Below are 18,369 nucleotides of genomic sequence, written 5' to 3'. Positions count from 1 at the left end.
ATTTCATTTTAATTTGAACAATTACATAAAAAACACCAAGAAACAAAAACAAAAAACAGACAAAAAAAACTGCCAAAATAGAAAATAAATAAAAAGATAAAATATAAAAGAAACCTCCAGTGTTCATTGCTGCTATAATGTATATAAATGCCCATACAGCCATACACAACGTAGTCCAGCAATGTCCAATGAGTACGGATGTTTTTAATGACTAATTTCCCTGATATTAAAACAGTTTAACACACTAATTTTTCAAATGTTTACGGAAAGATATAGGGCTGTAGTCTTCAGGTCGACTGGTCGATTAGTTGGTCGATATGCTCTCGTCCGACTAAATTCTCATTGGTTGAATAATCTCCGTGTTATTTTCATAAGGAGAAAAGTGCTTTCCAGGAGTAATCCATTATTTCCTGCGGCGGGAGGGACAGACTAACAAAACACCCCCGTTGTTTTCACAACTTTGAACTCGCCCAACTTAATGGAAACTGCTAGGTCCACCTGTACTTAACATTTACTGAACATGCTGAACATTTACTGAATCTGTGTTTTTCCATAATGACACAACGAGAACCCCCGCCAGGCCAAAATTTTTTTTTTTAATATTTGATAATATTGAAATCGATAGCGTTTGGGAGTCTCTGTGCAGCGCTGTTCCAGTACGTGAGTCAACCTCTGTCGTTGCCTGGGAAACCACTGGTAGCATGGCTCCGTTAAGGAGTATGTTTGCATAGCGAGTGGGAAAGAGTGAGGGGCAGAGAAGTGACGGTGGATGTGAGCGGGGCAGAGGAAAAGGTCAGTAGTAAGTTGTCAGACTGGCAGTAAATGTACAGTACAGACTACAGTGTGTCAGTTAATAAATACTAAAAAGTCACGTCTGTTGTTTCCCCAAATGCTGGAAAAGTAAAGGGGGTTAGCTCCAGAAATACAGAACAGAGAAATGTGTGGCAGCCGAGTTTACTGTGCACCGATGCATCGATTAGTTGAAGATTATGTACGATTTTAGTTGACCAAGACTTTCTTTGGTTGACTACAGCCCTAGAAAGATAGATTTAGATGTTGTTGTTTCATGTGCTGGAGAACAATGTTAAGTATCTCATGTTTTCACAGGACATTTATCTCCTCTATAATGGATTTAAGTGACTTATTTTACAGAGAAAATGTTGATCTGTCAAGTAAGATCATAAAAATACAGATATAGGTCTGTTAATTAATGATTTGATCAAAATGGACTCAGAGTCCCTGGAGTCACAAGTCTTTGCTTTATCCACCAAGCTGAACTGAGGCAGCAGGATCTTTGTAGCTGAGTTGGACAATGAAACATTTCGTATTAACTGTGGAAACCAACTGAGTGACAAACCAACCAACACAACCGCTATTGGTCACAGCTAACAAACAGTGGTACTAGTTAACCGCTACATACCACTAAAGGAAAATCACCCAGCTGCCATCCATCGCCCCACTACACTGAAGAGTCAATGGTCTCATCAAATTTACATTATCAACACAGCTGGAAGGGAGAGATGATGAATCTCTGTCAGAGCCACTTTGGCTATTTTTTTTTTCCAATCCATCGTTCTCTGGCACACTTTTGAAGGGTCTTGCCAGTCCCACTCTGCCTCAATTATCTGGCTATGCCCAGCTGAGATGCAATAATCCAAACTCTCATTCCCTGCAATTTCCACACTTCTGTCAGCACACTCACTTGCCGTATGTTCACAATCACTTATGGAGGTGCTTCTTCCCCTGCCTTGAGGATCAGAGACACAAGAGGACATACTGCAGGCTGGAGGGAGGAGGGGTTTACCCAATATACATTTTAAGGGTTCAGCGGTTGATTATTTCTTAAATGATAAAGTTCAATTTTGCATAATTTAGTTTTGAAACATGTGTCAGGATATAAATGACATATCAATGTGAGCGCTTTTCAATAACACGTTATCAACATTAAAATGTAAAGTTGCACATTGCAAAGTTTTAAACCTAAACTATAATCCACTTCAGAGTTAAAGGTCCAGTAGGTGCCTGATTGATGACATGATGAACAAGATGCATTTAATGTAGTTCCCTGAAGTTAAACTTATTATCAGCTACAATGGTAAAAACTAAAAAAAAAAACATTATTCCCTTTACTTACCTTGATGCCCAGCCAAACTCAATCCATAACATGCCAACGCATCTTTCAGCACATTCAACACATACTAATATCTAAATTCTGTATCAATAAATGTACCATTTACTGCACATTCAGACATGTGAGGCTGATAAAAACACCACAGCTCAAAGCATTTAACTGTTATTGCTACTCAGTTGTTTCAAAAACAACATTTTAGTTTCAGATGAGGTTTTGGTTGGCTAAGCTGCAAATGCAAACGGAAAGTGTATCTTGTTCATTAGTGTTAACCTTATATATCAAAACATATACACCATCGTATAAACATCACATATGCATGCAAGAAATAAAAGTGTCACACAAAATGATCAGATTATTATGGCTGCCTTCTAAAACTGGACAAATGGCCAGAGCCTAACACATTCTGTTTTTTGAGGCGGTTACAGACAACTGATATTTTAATAATGTATTGGCTGATATTTGATTTAACACAAAATATGGTTACTAAACAGTTGTTACAAACAATAATATGCCAATATATTTTACAGTTTAAGAGTAAACTTTATTTTCAAAGATGACAGGATAGTAATACATTTCTAATCTTCATAGGAAATTAAAATATTATAAAAAGTAATATTTCTTGTTGGCAGCGGTTAAAAAAAAACAGCATCCCACATTTACAGTTGTTTTTTTTCCCCCCATTTCTAAAGGACAAAGCTGGTCACCAGACAACACACAGCAATGACAATAAGCTCTGGCTGTAACACATTATTCTCCTGACAGTCTCCAGTTCTTTTCTGTTCCACACAAAAAGCACCATGCTGATGCTGGTCTATTTTAGAAGTCACAGAGTGCACGGCCCAGCCTAAAGGTGGCTATCCACAGGATGTCAACATCACACTAGATTAAATCATAATGCACACAGCAAAGCCATCTCTATTCAGTTCTTCAATGACATCAATGCTTGAGATTGCACACATAGTATAGGTACAGTATATCTCTATATACATATACACACACACACACACATATATATATATACATATATCAGTATTTCGATGGAATCTGGTTTTTAAAAAATCATGTGTACTGTTCTGCAGACCTGCTCACAGCTTCAATAAACCTTCAAGAATCAAAAGTTTCATTATGAAGCATGAATGTGTTTTAGCATTGACACAATAAACTGGCTTGTGAATCTGTGTCATTATCTATAATTAGAAAATATACACCAGTTACAAGTTTATTACACCTGTGCAAAATCGGTAAGAAAGCATTTGCAGTAAATCCAATATTTGAAAAGCTTCAAAAGTTTCTTTTTGCTGATGCTGTATCAGAGACTTGATTTATCTGTGCTTTAATTTTGGAGGCTGTAGACATTTAATATTGTATAACAAATTCTAATAATAAAAACACTTGAGTACGCGTATTTGTGAAGCTTTTGTAAATGCTAGAGAGGGGAAAAAAGCAGGACAATTACAGTCTAGACCTTTATGTAATTAATGTAGAGGTTAACATATTTGTGCGAATCTCATCCAGAAGATGTGACTTGATCACTGTTTCTCAGCATTTACTTTACTGAGGAGGGATTAGGTGTCCTAAAACTCATCGTCCCAACTCCATAGTTCATATACGACAGCTCTGTTCTTGTGTCTTTCGTTTCAGAGATAACTGAGGACAATGAGGCTTTGTGGATGCACACAAAACGTGCTTTCAGAAAACATAATGCGGGTTTGTTGACTTTCTCTAGTAGCACATCAGACAATAGATGTGCTTGGGATTAATGTCCTGTAGCATTTATACCCAGGAAGCGGTCCAGAGACAGGGAATCTGACCTCTGGTTATTACAGCCAAACTCGAACCATGCACACAGATTGTTTGTCAAGGAAGATGCTCAAAGATAATAAAATAAAATAATTTATGGAAAAAAAGTTTGTGTATATATGAGGGGCTGAGCCATTATCAAGCTTCTGCATGTACAAAGAAAACAAAATTACTGCACAATATTCATTATAACTCAAGGAAATGATGTCTCACAATCCCACTGAACCACTCTACAATTTACAAAGAACTCCAGCAATGATCGAGTATTTCACAGATCTTAACCTGATCATAGATTTGCCTCCAACACGCACCACTCTCCGATAAAAATATAGATTTATTGTTTCTATGAACGCTTGCTGCACAGACAATTGACAACACACCTCAATCGAAGCAAATACAATATGTGTGATTTATGCCTTATTTATGCCTCTAACGAGAAGGTAAAACATGAGCAGCACCCACTGTATTACAGCATGATGGTAATTAGATCAATAAAACATTTACATGTGTCTATGGCCTACACTGTGCTTTGTTCTACGTCTTTACTCCACTACAATTCCAGGTGGAGAGCTCATGTTTCTAGTGCCAGATGTGAACAGCGCACACAAGCATCACACAGAGGTGGAAAAAGAATCACGTGCAAGACTAAAAGCTAAGACTCTTTTCCTTCATCCTCCATTCATAAATAAATCCAGACCCCATTTAAACAAGGATAGAAGTCGTTAAACAACTGATTTTGAGGAGCAGATTTATGAGTCACGCAAGCAGGGATGAAGACACTTCATATCAAAGGGTTTACTGACATACGTCTGAGGGATCAGGTCCTACCTGATGCACTGAACTGGCTGCTTCCAAGTGTTGTGGGCCTGTTTTTCCCTCCGCTCACAGGTGGAGAGAACATCTGAATGGAAGAATATGGACAGACACCTACCATTAGAGCAACTAATAAACAGTACAGAAGCAACACATTCAGATTTTTTTTTTCAGAAAGCAGCTCATGATTTTCAAAAATGAAGGATCACTTTAGGGCTGCAACTATTTTCATTATCAATTAATCGAGAAAATAATCAACAGATTAATCAATAATGCAAAATAATCGTTAGATGCAGTAGTTGTTTGGTCCATGAAACGTCAGAAAATGGTGAAACTTGATCATCAGTTTCCCAAAGCCCAAGATGTCTTCCTCAATTGTCTTGTTTTATCACGACCAACAGTCCACAACCCAAAGATATTCAGTTTACTATCAGAGAGGACTGAAGAAACTAAGAAATAGTCAAATTTGAGAAGCTGGAAACAGAATTTGGACCTAGTTGCAGATTAATTTAATAGTTGACAACTAATCGATTAATCGACTAATTGTTGCAGCTCTAGTATACACATTCACATTTTTTTCAGAGAGCAGAAAGCATGATTTTCAAAAATGAAAGATCACTTGTAAAATTATATTAGTCGACTCTAATATGCACTGATCATCAATTAGACATGCTTCAGCCTATTTGGTGCTCACACCTCTGGGAGCAACTTGGCACCGAGAGGTGTCACTGAAAAAAAAAAGACAGTGAAAAGTCCCCCTACCGCACTAAAATCCAGCAGGTCACTTAATTCCTTGTCTGTTCCGAGAGCGGCAATCCGCTGCTGAGGATTCATCCTGACGATCTTAGAAACCTGGAGAGAGCACACAGTCCATTAGGTCACATCTCGGCTGGTTTATTTAACAGCGGCAGGATGAGTGCCACAGGAAATGACAGACTGCCACGAGAAACATTTGTTATGGATGCAAAATAATAGACCATCACTGTGGAGTAAAGTTGGCTGTTTGGCGCTGCATTAAATAGAGACACTTACACGTTATAATTGATCAGATGGTGCAAACATTTAGTGCGCACCTTTAGTTTTATCCGTTGATTAAAAAAAAGAGAGAGAGATACGACCGCTCTGAATGGATGGCACAGCATCGCATTGCTGCAGTTTCTCTGTAATAACACTGCATACTGCTGTGAAGACATTTATGTAACGCACTAATGGGGCTGTCAGTGTTTTTTTGTGGCACATTTTCCAAGAATAGATGACCAACGTTTGCTGTTAGCTGAGGCACCTAACGTCATTAGCTAGCTGGCTATCGCTAGCTGCAGTTACTGCTTCATAAGGGTTGGAAATAGCTTGTAATTATCACAGGGAAGACCGTGTCCTACTAACGAGTTAAACACAAACTACACACTGGCTGCAGATAAGTAACAAAGCCAAACCATTAGCAGCTCCAGCATACAAAACGCAATGATGGTCTTTCTCAACTCCCAACTTCTTTCACAGGTCCGAAAGCTTTTGGCAAACTCACATTGATATTTTACCTTTTTTCCCGATTAAAATCCCGACTAGGGTGATCTGGTGAAGACTCGCTTTCTTGAAATGCGCCTCAAAACACGCGAAATGTGTGTTTAAGCGGCAATACCTGGGAAAATATCCTCTATATATCAGTAACGAGTCTCCCTTAGGCAGACATTTTTTGCTTTGCAGAAGCCTCAGCACCACGATGACATTGGTTATTGTATCCCTCCGCCGAGCTCAGTGACATGATGGTCCCACACAGCGGGAGATGCTGCAGGAGTCAGCACACACTGTCCCGGGTCACACTGATGCACGACGTGTTTGTCTCTGCTTTACTACCAGTGAAGGAACATCTAATGGATTGTAATGGACGAGAGCAGAAATCTATTCATTTGTATATATATACGTTACAGTCACAACCAGTGAAAGTGGAAGAAGTGTTGAGATCCTTTAGTAAAAGTGCCAAAACAGCAATGTAAAAATACTCCATTTTAGCATGAAAAATAGTATTTAAGTAAAAGTACATAAGTATTAGCAGCAAAATGTAGTTAAAGTATTGTAGTAAAAGTAGTGGTTTGGTCCCTCTGACTAATATATTATTATTATATATGACATCATTAGATTATTAATACTGAATCATCAGTGTGTAAGCAGCATGTTACTGTTGTAGCTGCTGGAGGTGGAGCTAGTTTAGTCAACTACTTTATATACAGTTAGTTTAGTCAAGGGGTTCCCAATCTAGGGGTTGGGCCCCTCTAAAGGGTCACCAGATAAATCTGAGGGGTCGTGAGATGATTAATGGGAGAAGAAAGAAAAAAAAATCAAAGTTCTGATACACAAATCTGTTTCCAGTTTTTTGGATTTTTCTGTAATCTTTCATTTTTGGTGAAATATTGGATCATTTGAACATTTATTGAAATGAAACCATGTGAGAAGTTTAGAGGGAAAAATCACTATTTGGTGGAGCTGTTAACAACTCATAAACATCTGAAATGTGACCCCGACTACACACTGCTTTTTGTAAGATGTCAAAAGCCAAAAAGGTTGGAAACCACTGGTTTCATCTTCAACAATGTGTTGTATAAAGTAGCAAAGTAGCATAAAATGGAAACACTCCAATACTGAGTAAAGTTCAAGTTTGTACTTAAGTACACTGTAAGAAGCCATGACTTTTACAGTAACTAAATGGCAGCAATTAACAAGTAACTTACAGTTGGTTACTTGTTAATTACTGCCAGTTAGTTACTGTAAATATAAACACAGTAAACTTAATGTAAAATAAATTACAGTAAGTTTACTGTGTTTTTAAATTACAAAATACAAATAATACAATACAGTAATTGTATGTTACTGTGTATTAGATTACAGCACCAGACAATTTGCAGTAAATTAGATTACAGTCATGCTGTAAACTTTCAAACCACACTTTTAAATTTCAATAAATGAGTACACAACCAACTCTTTAAATGACAATTATTTATTAACTGTTGAACATGAACAAACATATTTACTTATTTTCATTGTGAAATCTAATGGCCTTCTTCCATATGGAAGAAATAACCACGCTGAAGAGTGAACTGCTGCAATCACAGCTGTGATGTACAGTGCAAATGATTTTCCATCAGACAGGACAGCAGACCAAAATGAGCTTTTTACCCTTAATGACATATTAGAGGTGCACTGGTTTGCACAAACCTTGTCTACCAGCTCACTGTGGCTGTTTCCTCTTTTATCAATCCTCCTTTACAATATATAAATCTGATCTACTGACCAAACAACACAAAACATTTTTCTGTGTAGACCAATATTTACTGACCAATAGTGCAGTTTATTTTGCATTTCCTGTACATGCTTCATAATTAAAGCCACACAGTGGTATACCAGTGAGGAGCTTTGAATGTGAAGTAGCAACAGCAGGAAATGTTTGGACTGCATGAACATCAATTTACAACAGTAAATAAGTTTTCTTTTCAGTGTTTCCAGTTCTTATAATTTCTGAAAACATTTCTACCATGTCCCTTCTAGCTGTAAAAGTAGCAGGAAGCATGCATAAAAATCATTCTGTAACTCACAGTTTTCAAATGCATATATTATAAAACATTAGCAAATGTTACAAAGACAACAATAAAAATCCAATATGCAAAACGTTTGTTTAAATCTGTAGCCACAGTTAAACAAATCCTGACGAAAAAAATAGACACTATTTCTTAAAGGACCAGTGTGTAAGATTTAGTGGCATCTAGTGGTGGGGTTGCAGATTGCAACCAACTGATGATCCCCCCCTCCTTTAACAAAGTGTGTAGGAGAATCTATGTTGGCTGCCACTTCAATGTAAAAATGCGTAAGGCCCTCTCTTGAGCCAGTGTATGATTTGTCCGTTCTGGCCTACTGTAGAAACATGGCGGGCTCCATGGAAGAGACCTACTCCGCTATGTAGATATAAAGGGCTCATTCTAAGGTAACGAAAACAAAATTCTTAGTTTCACGTGAATATACACTAATGAAAACATAATTATGAATATTATATTCCATTTCTGCCAATAGATTCCCCTAAATCCTACACGCTGTTCCTTTAAGCCCACTATAAGTAAAAAAAATTAAATTAAATCACTGAGCTTGACAATATACGAGACGCTATAATTTCCTTGAAACAAAACACTTGGGTAATAACCCTAAACATGGTTATTCAACTGTGGGAGATGTCAAGTCACCAGGTAGGCAGGTGTCCTTAGAGTCTTCAAAATTGTTTTCGTGGATGCGTACTTGTCCTTAAAGAGTCCAAAAGCCCAACTCAGTCCACTTGGGACAGAATGGGCATGTAGAAACTAATTCTATCTACATCTACGTCCAGGTGGGTAGAGGTGGATAAAGACGATTCAATACAAGAATAAAAACAAAAACATCTTGTAACACAGTAATTTCACACAACTTCACTTTAATTATTCAATTACAGAGATGAAAAAACTAGGATGAAGTTTTCACATTGAACTGGCATAAACAATGCTGAGTTAGCCAAGGGGTGATGCAGGCTAAACACACTTTACAATGCTTTCACACGCCCTTTGAACGCAGACAATGAAAAGCGGTAGTAGATTTTTAACATGATAGTGGGACAGATAGGCAAACCAACTGTGCATTTGATAATATACAACATAATATACTACATACTCCAAGGTTTTATTTCAGACATGGAGGAAATTTGTATCTGACCTCTGGTGACCTTGAGAGGTCACTGACCTCAGCATTCCATATTTCCAGTTTCTGCCCCATCACTCTGCATTATAATCATATAATTCTTTGCCAAAATTGCATTTTTGTTTAAATTAAGATGTTTATTTGCTGCAAGCTGCCTCATAACAAAATTCTGCTTAGAGCACCAATTTGGCCAGGGGAGCTGGCCCAGACATTCTACGGCAAACACATGTTAGAGTTATCTTGTGGTTCATCTTCAAAAATGGCAGCAGTTGCAAGCATTTTTTTGATTTAATGACAAAATAATTGCCTTTGAGAGATGAATATGAAGTATATTGTGAATACTTTCTACACCATCATTCAGAGATAAATGTAAGCAGAGCGGAGCAGCAATCAGCAGTAACAAACAAGACTGGCCGACCGTCACACTGCAGCACTTTAACAACCTAAACCAACTCTGAGGTGACAAATAAACTCGGTGCTCCGTCTGTTTCACCTCAAAAACACTGTGGCCATTCAGTGTCATGTACAGCAATAGCTTTTTGGCTTTTCGGAGCTAGCAGTGCAGCAGAGAGGCTGCTCTCCACTGCTCAACATTGATACTAATACAACGGATGTCAACAAATGTAGGCTCAGTGAGGCTATGCACAATTTTAACAGCAGGAGTGAAAACTGGATTTATCAAAATGCTGAAACCTTCTGGAAACAACCTGCTGAAATGGGTTTACAGATTATTTGCCTCAAGTAGACCACACACAATCATTTATGCTTCTTATTCTGGCATCATGTTGGCTAAAATGTTGGTGACATTCTTATGTAAACAAACATGCATGTAAACACAATTGGCAATATTGAGGTCAGTAAAAATGATCAAGGTCATGTCTACATAGTACGATAAGTCAATAACATAATTATCATGACAGGCCTACTTGTGCATTACAGGATAATCCCTTTGCATGCCTCAGCTAGCTTGTATGCACTCTTCAGAGCACTAGTCACCATGTCGAAATGCCATATACTGATTGATCTTGCCCAGACTTCTACATCTAAGCGTTCAAAGCTGCATTGCCCCACTAACTGGGAACTCTGTGCTCTCTGCCAAGTATAAACAGGGGAAGATTTGCAATACACTGCCAGGTCAAGCAAGCCACCAGTAGGTAGTGGTTGTGCATCATTGGCCAGGGATTTTCTTGAATTACAGGAATTTAGACAAATACCAGATGAGCTGGACCTTGACAGGCTGGATGACGGGACTGGCAGAGAAGCCACACTGATGACCAACAGGGCACGGTGGCACAAGACCTGTCAATTAAAATATAATCAAACCATCCAGCAATGGCGGAAGTTATCAGAAAAGGTGAAGAAGTCTGATGCACCCAAGGTTCACACGGTCTCCTCACAGCCACGTCAACACTAAAGAGTCTGTGTGCTTCTTTTGCAACAAGCCAGATGGCTCTGAAGTGCTCTTTGAGGCATCAACAAAACAATTAGATTTCAATGTTAGAAATGCTTCCTTGGAAATAGAAGACACTGAGTTGCTTGCCAAACTTGCACTTGGGGACATGATAGCCCTTGAGGCAAAATATCACTAATACTGCCTCCGAATGTTCTATAATGAAGCAAGACAGGCTGTATTAAAGGATGAGGAGCCTCTTCCTCTCTGAATGAGGAAGAGGCTCACTTAAGATGGACTGACCTTTAAGCGGACCAGCTGTCATTTCAGTGACAAGTCACTCCTCCAAGTTTTCCTCAGCACCCCCTGAAAAAAAGACACTTGGACAGCTGGAGCAGTGAACAAAGCCAGTCACACACACGTTTTCCAAGAACAAGATGCCTCTCTTCAGCCACCCATCAGTGACAACACAGTCAAAGCAAAACATACAACTTCAAGCACTGAAGCATGATTGCAATCTCTTCTCACAGCTGTATGTGTCTGCCAAATATGTGATGGCAATCTGGATCAATTCTTCAGCCACAAAAACCAGGCGTCACCACAATCTTTGTCTCAAGAAGGGAAGATGCAACTTGGTACAAAAGCAGACCTCTTGTACTGCATAAATACTGATGACACTGACTCACAACCTGCTCCTGTGGTTGATGCTGTGTTCCTTGATGGTGCAGCTGTGGTCCAGATGCTGAATCCTGGTACAGCAAAGACCTTCCAGGACTATTAAGACAGTGTCTTTGTGCAGTATGCAAAATCCCAGCTTGAGAAAATGAGCTGTCTTGATATTATCTTGCATGTCTACATCCCAGACTGTCTGAAAGGCACCACCGAACAGAAGAGGGAAAGGGGAATCAGGAGACGGGTGATTCCAACCACTGCACTGCCAAAGCAATGGAAAGACTTCCTGCATGTTGATGGGAACAAAACAGAATTATTTGGTTTCCTCTCCCAGTAAGTCACTTGCATCCCAGTAGATGATGGAAAAGATGTCTATAACTCATGGGAAGATGGTGGTCTGCTCTCCTGCCCAGTCTGACTTGACGAACCTCACTCCATGTTCTCACGAGTAAACAGACACATGCTTGCTTGTACATGTGTCAGATGCTGTTCAGAAGGGTTGCAAGAAGGTTACTATTCATACTGTAGACACTGACATTGTTGTCCTTGCCATGGCCATGTTTAGGAAGATCAATCCAGAAATGTGGATTCTCTTGGTACAGGCACCAGCTTCAGATACACTGGTGTTCATGAAGTGGCCAACAAGCTGGATCCAAGTCCCTGTGCCATTCTCCCATTGTTCCACACACTTACGGGATGTGACACAGTGTCGGCAATTGCTGAAGGAGGAAAGGAAACTGCAGAGGAGACTTTGAAGGCTTTCCCTGAAGTGACCGAGGCCTTCAATGAGTGCATGCAGATGCCAGGTGATGTGAGTGAGCTGTCCAAGTCATTGTTGGAGCTGTGGTGTTGATGCACGACAGGACAAGTGACACCAGATCTTCACTCAGAAATCCAGAGCTCTGGAGAATATCCCACCCACAAAGGTTGCACTAGAGCAACACATTAAGCAGGCCACCTATCAGGCCAAAGTCTGGAGCAACGCTTTAGTACCTGACCCTGAGCTGCTAAGGCCTTCTGATTGGGGCTGGGTGAAGGAAGGGTGGCAGCCACTGTGGACCATCCTTTCAGAAGCCTCACAGAGCTGCTACAAACGTATCCATTGTGGCTGCAAGAAAGGGTGTACTACTGCAAGTACAAAAAGGCTGCCCTCAAGTGCACTGCCCTTCGCTCATGTGCAGGAGACTGCTAGGCTTAGAAAGGACACGACCATACTGAACTGATACTGTCATTGGCTCAACCAAGCAGCTCACAACTTCACAGACAGCCTGTCATGACCTGATAAACATGTGACAAATTTAAAAACTGAAAAGTAACATCCAGCAGAAGCCATGGATGTATAAACTGGATACAGTGTCAGAGGCAGGGCCCCATCCATTCCTATGAAAGTGGCGTATGAAGCCAAAAAAGCCACTTCCCACTGTAAAGAAATTACCCCCATGAAAACATACTGCACGTGCGTTCATGGAGCATTCTCACTAGAGACTTCTGCCAGCTGAGACGGCTAAAACTCCGGTTTAGCCCTCCAGCTAAATTGAATGGGGATAAAGCAATTTAATTGTGCAGCTCTTCTAGACTTTCCAAATGTTATCAGAACAGATGGATCAAATTCTGATGGTGAAACAAATCATTTCACAGGGGTCGTGAGACTCAAAAAAATCTATCAACTGTTGTGTGCAGGAAAAATGCTTTCTGGGCCCCTATAGGACCTGGGAGTTGTAATTCCACAGTTTGGCCACTATGTTAAATTGGCTTCAAAGCCCAGCGCACTTCCTGGGGGCTTGGCAGAAGCATGAAGAAACAAGGCCATCTTTAAGTATTTGAATTCATGTGAAAAAATAATTATTTCAAAATAATATTTAAATTTTTGCATTTGCACCATGAATTTGGGTGTTTTATTTGAAAGGATCACAAAATAATTTTCAAATTAGTGATTTTCTTTAAAAAGGGAAAACACAGCTGCTACCTTAACGAAAGTACTACAGTGGTGACTGTGATTTTCCACAGTAACATAATGGTTTCTGCAGTAGCGGGATTATTACTGTGATTTTCTACAATAGTGTGTTTTTAGGCCTAATACACAGTACTAGACTGTAAAAAATATTCACAGAAATTAACTGAGCAGAAACACAATAACTTACCGTGGATTTCACAATTAACCCTTATAGTTACATCTTTTAAAACATTATCCCTGGCTTTTCTCTCCGACGGCTGTTATTTCTTCATGTAGGTAAAATACACGTTATTGTGTTTTGTACAATACAGGGATGTAAGTAAGCAAGCACCTACCAACCAGGCAGAATGGACCCCAAGTGAGGCCCCAAAAGCCCCATATTCACTGCAGGTAAAATTCTGATAATTTGATGAATTTTTCTTTTTTTACACCAGTTATGTGTAATATAAACTAGATGGGTTCTGCATTATTAGCTAATTTTGTGGCTATGTCTTGTAGAGAAGCCCTGTGGGAACTCACAGCAGGAATATTGCAGAAATTTGGCACTGGGGTCCCCTAAAAGGTTTCGGTCAGGCCATGGATGCAAGTCTACTCTAAAGCCGGCAGAACTGCAAAGGTCTAAATTTACAATTTAAGTACCAGATGTGTTTTGATATAAATCATCTTTTGTTTTGTTGTTTTAAAGCATTGCGTTTTTCCATCTGATTTCCACAGCTGTACCTGTACTGATGTTTTTATGATGATGATTTTACACCTTCCTGTTCAAGTAGTCCATACACCTTTAGCATGAAGCTCCTTGAATGTATTTAGACACATGCATTTATTTTATTCACCATGGCAATGAACAATAAGACTGTCACAGTATTAACCTCCATGTGTAATAGCCTACTTTTCATGGCTGGCATTTTCTCTCTTGCTCTTATTTTTTTCAATGCATTTTCCTTCTGTAACTGCAGGCGGGGTCTGGATGTGATGCTTTAAAAGCCAGTGGATGGTAAGTTTTACTGGAATGATCTTGTTGACAGTAGAAATAACAGCTAGTGCCTTATAGATATCCTTTACCTAATAAAGGCAAATAAGTACTTTTCAAAATCAACACCTGCAGCGAATAAAAAATCTAAACAAGTCCATTGATCCGAAGAGGGTTTGACAGCCCGGAAGGAAAGCGACCATCTGCAAGTAAAAACGAGGATAAACATATCTTTACTGCTTCTCAAGGTAGAGAAAACTAAATGAAGAAAAGAAGCACCGAACTGATGGAGACGTGGCCAACTATCTTGTAAATATAAATAAATATAAATATAACTATTTATAAATATTTGGTTAAAGATCCATTACACTGTGTTTCTCACTGAAAATAGCACTTATGTTATTTACTGACATAATATGATGGAACTTTTCCGCATTAAAATGTCTAAAAACGACGACACCTGTGTTAAATGTTTTGTTGAGTTGTGTACTTACATTATCCCAAATGTTTCCAACAATGTTCAAACCCAGAGAAATCCGTAATTTTAAGGTACATTACTGTGGTGTTAATAAAGAAAAAAAAACGGTCCGTTTCATTTGGTCGCCTGTCAATGGCGTCATATTACCATTACTCCTTTTACTGAGAGGGGTCCATCTGCAGTACAGCACTTACACAACACCCCACTGAACCGACCCTTTACCCTAACCATCCCCCTCCTCATGCCTAAACCTAACCAAGTGGATGTATTGTATAGATAGTACAAGTCCGCAGATAGACCATGGATGTATTATACATCCATGAGATAGACCTACTTCACTTAATCTTCCTTTAACTTCCCAAAAGGGTCCAACTGCAGCATCTCAGACCGCCCTCCGCAGGCCCCTCTCATGCAGGTATTACCGCCCCCTGCTGATCGGAGGTTACATTGTGTTTTCTTTCAGACCCAGAATTGCCAGGTCATAGTTCACAAAATATAATTATATGAAAACTATATATTAAAAATCTAATGATAAATATATAAAGACTATATATACTGAAATATATATATCAAATATTAAATTACGTCAATATTTGCTATTAAAATAATTACTGATGCACAAAAACGAATACTCATGCATTCATATCATTAAAATACACTCACTGGCCACTTCAGGAGATACACTTGTGCAATCTAATGCAATTCAATACAACAGTTCTGCCAAAAATTCTACTTTTACAAAACTTATACATTTTCAGTTTTTGTTGACGCTGTTAGAAAGGTGATAATTCTACTTTATTATTGAGGTTGGAGTGGTGTACTGGGGCGCATTATATTGAATGGTGTTCCTAACATTTTGTCCACCCCATTAACATACATAAGGGGGGCAAAATATTAGGAACACTTCTCAATATAATGCACTGCAGTACTCCACCACCACCTGCTACAACCTCGATAATAAACATAGAGTAGTATTGTCACTTTTCTGACAATGTCAACAAAAACTGAAAATGTGAAAGTTTTGTAAAAGTAGAATTTGTTGTATTGGATTGCACAAGTGTTCCTAATAAAGTGGCTGGTGAGTCTATTAATGTGTATGAATGACTTTTCAATCATTCCAAACTACAGGGGATAAGTATGAGCTCTGAAGCTCCACAAACTTCCAGTACATTGATAACTGTCACTCCAGTTATGTAAAACATAGATCAGATTAAAAAATTAAAAATTCCAGTGTAGCTGCAGGCGGTGATTGTAGGGGTCCAAACATACCTTGAAAAAGAGAAGACATTCACAACACAGCAGGTAGGCTAATGGTTCCAAACAATTTTATTCAAACATTACATAACAGGTTAATCTTTCTTCAGTCTTCATAACATTTCCAAAATCCGGCATGTCTTGTAATCCTTTGTGAGATGGGCCCATCTGTGGAATGAAACATAAATAAATCATTCATTCATTATTATCTGAATATGATGTAGCAATACATACACAAACAGTGACCAGCTACAGCATAACTAAATGACCATGGACACAACAGCTTGCAAGATATCTAACGGTATAATAATGATAATAATAATAATGACAATTATAAAGAAAACCGTATGGCATTTTAGTTATATCGTTTGTTAGTTATACATAAGGCAGAAAGTCACAGGTTTAACTCCTCCAACTGGCCTGAAGTCATGTGTTAAAAAACAGTGAATACACTGCAGACACACAGCAGCTGACAGAAAGCGGAGGTCATATTATACAGAGAAATATTAGCTTTTCTGGGTGAATAAATGTTTATGTAACTTATAAAAGTGGAAGCTAAAGGGCAACGTGAATGCTGAGCTTTCAAATTTCATCAGGGGTCATTTATAACACCATCAAGCACATCATGTTTAATTAGTAAAGTAGTTTAAAAACACGCACACAAAAGGGCAACCATTCACTTCATACTGCCGTTAGAAACTGAGTACAATTAGCTGATAATTAGGCTGATCAGCCAACGTCAGTAATCAATACAAACACACATTATCAGACTAAATAATTAATCAAACTAATAACTAACAGTAGTCAACGTCAGACAACCTTATACTTAAGCAGTTTCCTGGTGTTTCTGCAGTGGTGACAAAACGTTAAAATACATATTTATTAGCAGTTTGAATTAAACTGAAGCTCCCTGTGCTCTCAGGGGAGAATATTAAGCCAAACTCCCTTTAAGAAATATGACATTAACATTTCCTTACGTGTCCGCAAAAACACAAAACTCTAAAACACACGATAAAAGGCGTCGTATGTTGACAGTCTTCTTGTCAATTCGGCATCAATATAATCCATACAGATAAGCCGCATTTCCGTACAAACTTTATATTTTGTCGCCTCAACTCGCTACCAGCCTCTGTTGGTTAGCTGCACTATTTTAGGGAGAGAAGGCCGTGGGAATGTAAGGCGACCCGTTTCAAAAGTTAAAATTTCTCACTAAAATAAGTGCTGGTTGGTGGATCAGATACACGCCGAATTAAGCACCAGGTTTTGTCTGCGACAGAGAAACCGCTTGAAAAGTCGTTTCGTGTAACGCTGGCATATAGCTACTTACATGTGTAGTAATTTGGGGCTTTACTTCGCTCCGGTGTCCCTACAAGCTTACTGAAGCACTGACAAGAGAGAAAGAAGTGGCCACCCGGCGGTGCAGTAGTGCTCCTGTCTTAAAGTGGGAACAAACCTTGTAGATCTAATATGAGTTGAGATTTAGCAACTGGATTGCTTATTTCTCGCCTCAAATTTATACAGAAGCAGATTTTGGTGGACTGCTAAAGTGAAATAAGTGAAAGTTTACTCCATACAACAGAAACCTACTACTCCTGCTCAAACCCCATTGGCTCACAGCACTAGGAGCTTCGGGGGGGGAAGTCTGCAGATGGACTCTTCTGACGGACGGGTCCGTTTCATTTGGTCGCCTGTCAATGACGTCATATCCCCGTTACCCCCGCTACCCCCGCTTCTTGCTATAACTTCCAGGGACATATCAAGGAACCTATAAACACGGGAAAGACCAGAGAGTTAGAAAGGAACTTGTCAATTTTCAACCCATTGGTAGAGCAATCTTCAAACGTCTCCACGCAACTGGCCTGTATTTAAAAATATAGGATAAACAGCAAACCCTTGTCTTTGGAGGAAAGCATTGCTTTTCAGTGTACAGCCTCTCGGGAATTCATTAGAAGAAGAAGAAGAAAGTCCACTCTATTGTTTACTTGTTTGTGTTGCTCACTCGTGATGGATCACGTTTATTCGTTGCCGTTTACTGCGCGTCCTGTCCCTGGAAAACGCAAACGTACGGGTGAACCAAACGACCCAAGAAGATTATGGGACAAGAAGAGAGGTAAAACCAGGGTAAATATCGGTGTGGCATTTCCCAGATGGAGAGAGCTTCGTGACGAGCTAGGACTACAAAAGGACGCAGATTTCGCAT

The 18,369-nt window shown here is 39.1% G+C and overlaps 1 protein-coding gene and 1 long non-coding RNA gene across 8 annotated transcripts in view; both read right to left on the bottom strand.

Annotated features, from left to right (window-relative positions):
- The window catches only part of tcf12 (transcription factor 12), an 88,360-nt gene extending 81,836 nt beyond the window's left edge, over positions 1-6,524 (bottom strand). The window contains exons 1-3 of one of the 6 annotated variants that reach the window (XM_044348730.1): positions 6,280-6,524; positions 5,507-5,596; positions 4,760-4,832 (exon numbers count right to left, since the gene is read on the bottom strand). In XM_044348730.1, coding sequence (XP_044204665.1) covers positions 4,760-4,832; positions 5,507-5,578 — 145 coding nt within the window. In that variant the 5' untranslated portion in view covers positions 5,579-5,596; positions 6,280-6,524. Of the gene's footprint in view, positions 1-4,759; positions 4,833-5,506; positions 5,597-6,266 lie in introns of all 6 variants that reach the window. The other 5 variants (XM_044348722.1, XM_044348707.1, XM_044348700.1 and 2 more) reach the window with 5 other exon arrangements.
- A 9,699-nt stretch (positions 6,525-16,223) lies between these two features.
- Positions 16,224-18,224, bottom strand: LOC122980551. Of its 2 annotated transcripts, none has more exons than XR_006403050.1 (3): positions 18,152-18,224; positions 17,497-17,934; positions 16,224-16,337 (listed from the first exon to the last, which is right to left on the bottom strand). It is a non-coding gene; the product is annotated as an uncharacterized LOC122980551 (long non-coding RNA). The 2 variants fall into 2 exon arrangements; XR_006403049.1 differs by having other exon boundaries at positions 18,061-18,172.
- Between the last annotated feature and the right edge of the window lie 145 nt (positions 18,225-18,369).

Source organism: Thunnus albacares, chromosome 1, assembly GCF_914725855.1.
Source record: "Thunnus albacares chromosome 1, fThuAlb1.1, whole genome shotgun sequence".
Lineage (NCBI taxonomy): Eukaryota > Metazoa > Chordata > Actinopteri > Scombriformes > Scombridae > Thunnus > Thunnus albacares.
The sequence above is the reverse complement of the archived record's forward strand: the minus strand, read 5'-3'. Positions and strand labels throughout refer to the sequence as shown.